The sequence below is a fragment of the Sorghum bicolor genome, chromosome 9 (assembly GCF_000003195.3).
Source record: "Sorghum bicolor cultivar BTx623 chromosome 9, Sorghum_bicolor_NCBIv3, whole genome shotgun sequence".
In the NCBI taxonomy this organism is placed as follows: Eukaryota; Viridiplantae; Streptophyta; class Magnoliopsida; order Poales; family Poaceae; genus Sorghum; species Sorghum bicolor.
In genome coordinates this window covers 50936501-50947053 of record NC_012878.2, presented here as the reverse complement: position 1 = coordinate 50947053, position 10553 = coordinate 50936501, and the positions used below count along the sequence as shown (strand labels likewise).

The window sequence follows — 10553 nt, the reverse complement described above, 5'->3', positions numbered from 1 at the left end:
TAGAATCGCATGTGCAAACTGTCATTCTTTCTTCATTTTGACTTTGTGCCTTCGTCTCCAACAAGCCAGAGCCATGCCAGAATTGTGCACGTCTGCCAAGCGCGACGAATTCTTCGTTCTTATTCGAGCTTCTACAATGATTCTTTCTCAATTCCCTGATGCAAGCAGCATATTTGCAAGCAGCCAACACATGATTCGTTCCACTCCGATCCCCTACAATTTATACTTACACCGCTACAGATTGTAGTATTACAACAGCTGCGAGCTAGGTGACTGCAGAGGGCGACGGCGCGTTCCTGCCGGATCCATCCACCATCAGTACGGCATGACATGGATGGTGCGGCTGTCGTAGGCGGCGGCCATGCCCTTCTTCTCCTGCTCCATCCGCACCGCCCGCAGCAGCTCGCCGGCCATCCGCGACGTGGTCGGGGCGCAGTCCCCCTGCATCACAACCAGCAGCTTCCCCACCGCCTCCGGCGCGGACGCCACGGCCTCCCGCATCCTCCGGTCCCCGCCGCCCGCGCAGCAGCACAGCCACAGCGCCACCACGGCGGCCTCCCGCCCCGTCGGGCCCACCCGGATCATCCGCCCCATCACGGCGGCCGCCACCTCCGCGGCGTCGGCCGCGATGGCCGCCTTGCCGTCGCCGCACCGCGCCGCCTCCGCCAGCAGCCGCAGCGCGGACTCCGCGGCGGCCGTGGGCGCGGCCGCCACGGCCAGCGCCAGCGCCGGGATGGCCCCGGCCCGCACCATCGACGCGCGCGCCGGGCGGCCGCGGACCTGCACCGCCGCGGCCATGCACCGGATGGCCGCCGGCGACGCGGCGTCCCTGAGGATCCGCACGAGGTCCGGGAATAGCTCCGGCCTGTCGGCGATGGCGGTCTTTGCGTCCGCGTCCGCCACGGGCGACGTCAGGATCGCCTCAAGGACCGTGGCGCCGTTCGCGCCCGCGCCGAGCAGCGTCGTCACGAGGCGGCCCAGATCCTCGGCGAGAAGAGCCACAACGAGGGCCTCCCTGGCCTCCTCCGCGATCCCGTCCGCGGACAAGACGGCGGCCAGTGCCTCCACCGCCATACTGACCCTGTCGCGCTTCTTCTCCGTGCCATCATCCCCGGTAAGGTAAGAGACCAGCTCCGGAGCTACGGTCGCCAGGACCCTCACGGCGTCGACGCGCGCGCCAGCGCCCGGCCCGCCCTTGGCGAAGGAGAGGAGCGCGGGCACCGCGGAGTCGAGATCAGCGGACACGGCGGAGGCCACGGACGCCCGCTTCCCTTTCTCCGGCGCGATCTTGGCCGCGAGCGAGCGCACGGCCTTCTCCGCGGCCGCGGGCTCCCCGTCCGCGTCCGCGGCAGCGAGCTGCGACAGCACCTCCTCGGGCGACGGGGAGGGCGGCAGCGTGGCGGCGTGCAGGTGGATGAGGCGGCGCAGCAGCAGGTTCGGGACCAGGTCGGTGGACGCCAGCGGCAGCCGCGTGGCCGGGCAGGTGCGGTGGCCGGAGTCCAGCCAGCGCTGTATGGACGCGCGGTCGTACGTGGCGCCGGTGGGGAGGCTGACGGGCGACCGCATCACCTCCAGCGAGATCGGGCACCGGAACGCCGCGGGCGTCGGCGGCGCCGCGGCCATCACGAGTGGCTCCGGCGGCCGGATCCGGCGCCTCGCCTGCTGCCCGGCGATGGCCGCCGCGTCCATGGGTAGGCTAGCAAAGGTATGATGATGAGTGCTGCTGTTGAGAGACGAGACGGGGGGAGGAGAGAGAGTGTGTGGCGGGCCTTAAGGGCCTGTTTAGATTGGGGATGAAAATTTTTTGGGTGTCACATTGGATGTGTCGGAAGGATGTCGGGAGGAGTTTTTAGAAACTAATAAAAAAACAAATTACATAGCTCGTCAGGAAACTGCAAGACAAATTTATTAAGCATAATTAATCTGTCATTAGCATATGTAGGTTACTGTAGCACTTAAGGCTAATCATGGAGTAACTAGGCTTAAAAGATTCGTCTCGTGATTCTCAACTAAACTGTGTAATTAGTTTATTTTTTTATCTACGTTTAATGTTCCATGCATGTGTCCAAAGATTCGATGGGATGGATGAAAAATTTTTTGGCGGGGAACTAAACAGGGCCTAAGAATGGTGGGAGTGACGTCGGCGAGTCAACGGTCAAAGTCAAGTGGCGTGGGTGGTGGTGGTGTTGACGTTTTCTTTTGGAAGGAGATGGCCCGATCCTGAAGGTGGGTGGGGATGCAGATGCCAGTACTCTACTGCGGGTAGATATTTTTTTTCCGTTCTTCGTGTGGGCCCTACTTCAGTGCTTCGTTCGGTTTGGAGTATTGGGCCTTGTTTAGTTAAAAAAAAAATTGGGGTTTTGACACTAGCAGTTTTGTTTTTATTTGATAAATATTGTCCAATTATAAATTAACTAGACTTAAAAGATTTATCTCGTAATTTATAGGTAAAACTGTGCAATTAGTTTTGTTTTATCTATATTTAATGTTCCATGCATGTGCCGCAAGATTCGATGTGACGGAGAATCTTAAAAAGTTTTTTGATTTTTGGAGTGAACTAAACAAGGCCCAGGTAGTACTCTTTCTGAAAACTTCAACTCTTCAAATCTGTATTAGTCAAATTTTTTTATTTTAATTAATTTTATTAAAAAACATCAATATCTATAATATAAAATAAATATTTTATAAAAATATATTCTATAATAAATTTAATCATATTAATTTGGTACTATAAATCTTAGTATTTTTTCTATAAATTTAATCAAAGTTTTAAAAATTTAACTTAGGTTAACTCTAAAAGTTGCAGTTTCTAAGGATAGAAAGAGTATTATATTATTTTAAATTTCCATTTGGAACATTAAAATTGCTTATTATGAGAGCAGCTCGAAAGTTGATATGCATAATTTGATGGTTTAGTTGTGGGAGAATATCATGGAATTTGGATGTGTGAACAAAGTACATGTACCCTTTACATATAACCACAATTTACTTGAAAAATAGGACCATCACGCGGTTTTCGTGTGGAACAAATCCCAACTTGTAGTCTACTAGTACTAACGAAACCACAGCAAACACTCTACCAAAAAATGCTATATCAAACTATATTCGTACATTTTGTTTCCCTGAAAAAAAGGTATTTTATGGGACCAAAGAAAAGGTTGGCCAAGTTTTTTTTTAAAGATATAAGAATCTCCTTTAGTAGAAGGAAAGCAAATCCTTTATAGAAAGGGTGAGCCAGATCAAGATACCAAAGGTAGTAGATAGAAACAATAGAGAGAGACATTCAAAGGAGCATTTAGTTATCACAGAAAACACCATTTTTTTTCCCCACTGACACGTACTTTGCAGTCGGAGTCGGAGAGCTGCATGCATGCATGCAAAAGCCATGAACCAAAGCTAACCACGCTTTGCGCCATCCTTCTTTTTTTTTTCCTGACCGACTCTGATCTTTTTTCGAAAGGCGGCAGAAAGATTTTGCCGTATTTTTATTAGACGAGGAAAAATAAAAAGAAGTACAATATAATTACAACTCCCACTTAAAAACTCTCAACCACTGGAGGCAGCCACTCAAAAACAGAAAATAAAAGACAAAATAAAGATAAAGGATAAAAATAAGAGAGGGTTAATGCTAAGCTTCCACGTTTGGACTAAAGCCCAACTGGAACTGATCTATGTCTTCTTTGCATAAACATGTCACTTCTCAGACTCTGATCTGAAATGAAATCTGAACTCAAATCGCAGGTCCTAATTTCCGACCGTGCGCATCAGCTAGAATCCGTGATTTTGACACTCGGGCTGGTGGGCCACAACAACGCAGGCCACTTCTTTTCCCCCAAAGCACCACGCCGACGAATCGCGCAAAGCACCGCCAGGATTGGCCAGGCGACGAACGAAAAAAAAAAACGCGCGAAAGCGAAACAAAGGCGCGCCACTGCCGCCTCGCCGGCGACGGCGAGGCTAGCCTCAGCCTTCGCGCTCGCGAATCCAGAATTCCAGATCCTTCTTTTGGATATTTGCGTTGCAGTCCACGTTGAGAAAAGGGGTCGACGTCGTCAACGGCGAGCGTATCCAAAAGAGAGAAAAAAATTGCTTCACGAGGCTAATTGACCATTTGGGCGATGTTATGGCTTTGGATACCTTTGTTTTAGGTCTGCGAAACCGAGGATCCCCGGGAATGCGCCTTTCGACGGAGGTTAGCGTGATGACGGAGAGAATCAGAGAAAGCGGGCGGAGGGAGTCAAGAGGAGAGAGATGAGACTATGAGAGGAAGGATAGCAGCATATATGCTTTACGCTTGGAATGTGCTGAGACGCGGCTCCTTTTTCTCGTCCTTTTCTCAAAAACCGGATCGGGATGTGATGTTCCTGATGAAGATTGTTTTAGTTATTAGTAGAAGTCTAAGTACTAGCTTGGAATGTTTTTCCCCCATTTGCATCCAAAATTAGAGCTAGATTTCTGTCCTTCAGATCTTTTCATATTTCTTTATCCTTTTAGCTTCTGGCCCTTTTATTTCCGTGTACAATAAATTAGAGCTATATTTCTGTCCCTTAGATCTTATTTTAATTAAAATTTCTATATTTTAGCTTTAGGTTATAATGTTTTGTGTTTTATATAAAAATGACCCTGACGGCACCAATAACAATATTCCTCCAAATGGTCATCTGCGGAGGATCCGCGCCACGAATTTTCATGGATGATGGCCCAATACAGCACGACTGATGTTTAGCGTACGTTTGATTTAGCTTTGAGATATGGAAAAGAAAAACAGTCATCTGTAAAAAAAATTATTATGAGCTATGTATTGAAAAAACTATAAATTATTTAGTTAAAATAACTATAAAACATATCCCTTCTCTTCATTTCACTCAAAATAGTCGTAAAACATTTCTATTTTTTTTTTGAACCATGTGAAAAGGATGAAAACTGAAAGCCAAAAGTAGGGTTTAAGGTGCTACAAAAATTGTACTGCATGAATGTGGTTACTTCTAAAAGAAGAGCATTTTCAACAATTTAGACATCTGTATTCAGTCCATGTTCTGTATTTTTTAGCAACAGAAACACTTTACATAAGATGAAACAACACTACCGAGCATTTCCAACAATTTAGACATTCGTGCTCTACATATGAGTAGTGGAGAGGGGGGAAACCTCCAGCAAGCTACTTATTTGGCCCTCTAAATTTGTGGACTATCTAAATCTCCTTCTTCACTACACATTTCCACGTATGAGTAGGACTCAGTTTCTTGGTTGGGTCGGTATCTTACTTTGGCATACCCTCCGTGTCTGATCCTGCCTTCTTCTCATCCGATGTCTCCTTCAAATTACATTACATTTCTAGGTATTAAAGGCATAGTCAATTTGGTAAGCACGAAATCGGTAGTATCTTACTACAACCAATAAAATTAACTGGATGTTAAGTGGATCAACCCATATTTCCCTCATGTTTTTGCTTTCTCAATTTTTAAGATATGACCAATACCATTTCTGATTCAAGATTTGATATAGAAAATCTAAGTTATAGTTTGTAGTAACATTATTTGAATATAGCCATTTGTTGTGAATTGGATCCATTTCTTCTCTGATCTGCAGTATCTTCTCTTTCTCTAAAATTAGCACACAAGAGACCCATTTTTGCATTACCGTGCGAAACAAAGTCAGAATACCTTAATCTTTGCTTCACGACTGCACATTAATGAAGAGCTCTCTTGGCCCAAAGCGCTACAACGACGAGGATGGCGAAGGCAATCCTAGCGCACTTAAAGTAGACGACAATGCATGTCTCCCAGGTCCCAGCCGATGAAGAGAGCAGCACAATGCGGCCGCCGAAGCTACAAGTGAGGCTGCCTATGAGACCCACATGGCCCCACTCCCCGTGCGTAGTAAACACGTGCGGCTGCGCTCTTGCGCTGCATGAGGCAGGTCTCTTCTTCATCCTTTGAGATACCACAGGCGTGTTTGATGCTAGTGCTCAGGCCGGTCTGGCTAGCGGGCCTGGCTATGGCCAGCCACGCCCTGGTGCAAACAGTGCACGTGAACGTGTTTGGTTACGGACGGCGTAGAGCCAAGCTGAGTAGAGATTGTGTTTGTTTGCCAGCCAAGTAGAGGATAGAAAAGGGGAGGAAGGTCACCTGCTTTCTCTATCGGGCTAGACGATTGCTCAATTCAGCCCGGCTCTGAAAAAATGATCCTCCTGTCGTTTTTCTGGGGCCTCGACTAATATACTTTAAGATTCGTGTGGGGTGGACACTGAGAATAAGCAAGCATAACCAAACATGGGCTGCTGCAGCTGGGGAGCTCGGGCCACCCCTAGGCCCATTTAGCAAACACGCCCCATGTCCAGCTTGATCTCGTGCGCCGTGGCCGTGTCGATGAGATAACCATGCAACTCCATGCACTTTCTCCAAAAAAAAAAAAGGGGTGATGCAAGTATGCAATTCTATCACGCCCTCACAACTGGCAGCCCAAAGAAGCCGCGGACTGAAAGCCCACAAGGAGGAGTAACATAGCCCACAAGCCAGATACCAGAGTGTTGCCGGCCCATACTGCGTCCACCTCCAACGAAACTCAGCCGCAGCCCGCAGGCCCGCATGGTTTGGCATCGGGAGCCGCGGAAACCCCCGGTGCAGACACGTCGGACGTCCGGACTGCCTGACCTGGCCGGAACGAGCCAGCCACGCATTGACAAGTCACTGCCGTGCCGGCCACGTGCGGCCCCGTCGTGCGCCGGCGAGTCGCGGTTAGTGGCGGGGCCCCGGGATCCCAAAACGCCGGCTGCGCACGAGAGTGTCCTTTAGGTCTCACGGAGTGATGGATTGACGCCTCACGCCTGCGAGTTGCTGTGAGCTCCTGTCGTTGTTGGCACATTCGAAAGAGGAAATGGGGGTTAGGATTTGCCCTGGAAATTCTAGTTTAAGCAGGTCGCTTTGCGGATATGCTCGCTGTTCTGTCTGTCATTCTCGCCCTCTCCCTGGTCTTCTACACTCGCTGACATTATCTTTCCGTTTCAGCTTTTTCCAGACTTTTTCTAGCTCCTCGGATCACGGTTTAGTTTTATTTGGCTCCTCAAATTTGTTCCCGGCCCTCCCATGATCCCATCTGACGATCCAGAGTCGAGACGTGCCGGGGCATTTCTCCTCCTCCTGCGTTTAGTTTGCCTGCTCATGCACCTTTACGTACGTGCGTCTCGTCTTATCTTCCGCAAGCCCGTCTCTAATTTGTAGTTTGCCGACTAAATTAATAGAGCACCTCAAGACAGCGACTTGACATATATCGATCTCTGCATAGTTTTTCATCACTCATCAACCATAATGGCACCTCACTCTCGTAGACTCGTACGTACGCTCGTCAGTCGACGCGCTGTATATATAAGCCATCTGTTCCTCCTCCGTTGTTGTGAAATCGCCTCCCACACACAAGAACGACTCATCGCGCGCTTCCTTGGCTGCACTCCTCGGAGCTCCAGCGTTGGAATCGGCCATGGATCCACGGCTGCACTACTCCAGGCGACTCCTGCTACAGCTGCAGGGGCCGGCCGCGTGCCCGTCGCCCGTCCCCGCGACGCCCAGCGCCGCCGTTCTTCTGGACGCTCGGCCGGGCCCGGCACCGGCAGCGGCAGGCGACCTCAACTCCGACACGATCCTCACGATCGCGCTCCTCACGTGCGGCATCGTCGCGGCGCTCACGTTCCGCGTCGTGTTCCAGTGCGCGCTCCGCGTCACGCGCGGCGCGTGCTGCGGCGGATCCGACGACGCGGCGCAGGACGACGACGACGACGACGTCGAGGAGCGGCAGCACGCGGGCGGAGGCGCGGGGCCGGCGCAGCTGCCGCAGGGCGCCCTGGCGCGGCACGGGCACGGGCACGGGAACGGGAGGAAGCAGCCGCGGCGGCTCCCGGCGGCGCTGGTGCAGGCGCTGCCGTGCCTGGCGTTCTCGGCGGGGCTGGAGCTGGCCGGGTCGTCGCGGTCGGAGTGCGCCATCTGCCTCGCCGAGTTCGCGCGCGGGGAGGCGGTGCGCGTGCTGCCGCGCTGCAACCACGGCTTCCACGCGCGCTGCATTGACCGCTGGCTCGCGGCGTGGCCGACGTGCCCTACCTGCAGACAGGCGCCGTTTGCCGAGCCCACCGTGTTACTGTAGCCATACAACTACAGGCGCTGTGGCCTATGGGGTCTGGGGCCAGTCGCCGTGGAATACTGGTCATATTTAGGCGATCGCGTGCGTGACTGTGTGGAGCCATAGCCCTTGGCGCGGTCGTTTGTAGTGTTTGTACATTAGCAGTGTGCTAACGTAATATTGGCAGCGCGTTACATGGTCTCAGTAAAATAGATTTGTGGTTCCTAAACTCAAGAGGCATCGTCGTTCAAATTCTAAATTTTCTTTTCTTTTTTTATTTATGTGTCTTTAAATTTGTGCAGGCTTCCCTGTACCGGTTTAGACACACTCTAGACATGTCGACTCAGTTTTTTTAAAAGAATTACATAGTATAACGTAGACCTCCGTGATCCGCTGGCATAGATATATTAGATCTAAAAATTAAGAGTATCTCCAAAAAAGAACTTTTTAAAATTTGCCCTCTAAAACATAATTTGAGAAGTCATTTGAATAAAATTCGCTTTCTATATCTTTGTACCTTGAATAACTTTTCTATATCTTGTGAACACTCTAGAGAGCCATCCTTGCTCTCCATTTTTTGCTACGAAAAATCCAAAATAGATTATGTTTTTGGAGGGTATTTTTTCACCTGAAATATTTATTCCAAGAAATCAGAAAAAAATATAAAGGGGTATTTTGGAGTTGCTCTAAATTTATATGGCGGTGCTATTTAGGTAGGTCCCAAAACTTATCACATGAGCCATGCAAAATGTCATTTAGGTTACGCTAGTCTCGGTGATGGATATGAAAGTTTTATTTACATTAAATAGTCTAGCACATATGTATTTTTTATGACATGATAATGTTTTAATGAAGAGAGAGAGAGAGAGAGAGAGAGAGAAAATAGGTTTTGAGGGACAGAATTTTCTTGACACGATTAGGTCAGCAGTGCCATATTTCAATGCACTGTTTTCAAAACAAATCCGCTCACAGGGCATCCATGAAACGAATAATGAAACAACCTCCACAATGCATGAGTTTCATCTTGACGTTTCCTAGGCTGGGCAAAGCATTTAATTACTGCAAAATGATTGGATCACATGCAAGATGGTGAAACGATTTAGCCCTCAGTGAGAATTTCATCTCGTTTCACCGCGTGGGAAACAACGCCCGCGGGGTTTCACCATGGTGAAACTACTTCCTTCTCTCTCCTCTTCGTTTCATGAAAAAAATACAGTTTTGCTGACATGACGCACTAATAAATGTGCATGATATCCTGGTGAAACCCCCACTGAGACCGGCCTTACTAACTTTCTATTAGTCTAAGAATTTAATGTCTATGAAACCATAGAACGAAACTTTGCATTAAAAGTAAATGTTTCATCTAAGTTTTATTTTATTGTATATGACATGTCTTTGAAACAACGCAATCTCCACTGAGACTGGTCTTAGACTTGCAATTTAGTGGGCCAGTGTGCTCATCGCTGGAGGTCCGAAAACTGTCATTTGCATAGGTCCAAAACTTATTACACGATCCAAACTTATTCCAAAGAAGTCAAAGCTCTTTAAATTCATGCAAAAATATAATTCCAGCTCGCCTTCGGCATAGCTAGTTTTAGAAATCGTTTTTTTTTTCACGGGATGGACTTCCTGAAGGCATAATTTGCTCGTTTGGATTCTAAATTTAGCTCTCTTTTTTTAAAAGAAAAATGTAAATTTAACTTTCTATGTATTCATTTCGAACGTAACCAGTGCAATGCAATTCACTCCAATGCACTGCGCACCGCGGTAATTTGTGCTTGGACATGTGTTGGGCCCATAATCTGTGATCATTGATCCAAGTGATGTTTGGCCCTTTCACCAACCGAGTGAGCCCAGCAGAAAGTCCACTTCTTCATCGGGCCATCAGACAAGCCCAATCCTCCATGCCGTGCGAAAAGTCCATACCGTGCAGGGTGCACGGTTGCGGGTAGCGTCAGCCGGCACCCGGCAGCGACGGACCTAGCCGGCGGCCGCTAGGCGCCGGGATTGGGGCGAGGCTCGCCAAACTCTACGCTGGCGCCGACGTGGCCCTGCCACTTTGGGCACCGAAAGTTCCCTGCGACGGCGACGGCGACGGCTAGGCCGGAACCCGGTGGAGCCTTTCGGTTTCGGGCGCTTTCTCTGCCGTCCCCCGGAATCATCACCAGGCCGGACCGCGGGGCCCAGATACATACAGAGACAAGTCCTGCACGTCTCAACCGGCGGGGACGCTCCGACGTGTCGATCGAGAACAACACGTGCCGATTCGCAGTACAAGCGGCGTGGGAGCCAAAGGTACGGGACCAGTCCCGCGCGGCCCGTCAGGCCGTCGTCACGCTCGCAGCACCGGCCGGTTTCTACGGGCGGTGCAGTGGACGCACTAGTCTCTTCGAAGACGGCGGCGGCGTGTGGTATAAACCCGGGGCCGCCCGTCACGCCGCCCC

At 49.9% G+C, this 10553-nt stretch overlaps 2 protein-coding genes across 2 annotated transcripts; one reads left to right on the top strand and one right to left on the bottom strand.

The window, feature by feature from the left end:
* LOC8058525 (U-box domain-containing protein 29) lies at nt 1-1822 on the bottom strand. Its single transcript, XM_021446805.1, has one exon. The coding sequence runs from the start codon at nt 1687-1689 to the stop codon at nt 316-318; it is 1374 nt and encodes a 457-aa protein (XP_021302480.1). The 5' UTR covers nt 1690-1822; the 3' UTR covers nt 1-315.
* On the top strand, nt 7356-8338 carry LOC110430284 (RING-H2 finger protein ATL72-like). The gene has a single exon (XM_021447692.1). It carries the CDS (start codon nt 7477-7479, stop codon nt 8131-8133), a length of 657 nt encoding a protein of 218 aa, XP_021303367.1. The 5' UTR covers nt 7356-7476; the 3' UTR covers nt 8134-8338.

What these genes read in the sequence shown, in the direction of transcription:
- LOC8058525 (XM_021446805.1), bottom strand. Translation starts at nt 1,689, where the DNA reads ATGGACGCGGCGGCCATCGCCGGGCAGCAGGCGAGGCGCCGGATCCGG.
- LOC110430284 (XM_021447692.1), top strand. Translation starts at nt 7,477, where the DNA reads ATGGATCCACGGCTGCACTACTCCAGGCGACTCCTGCTACAGCTGCAG.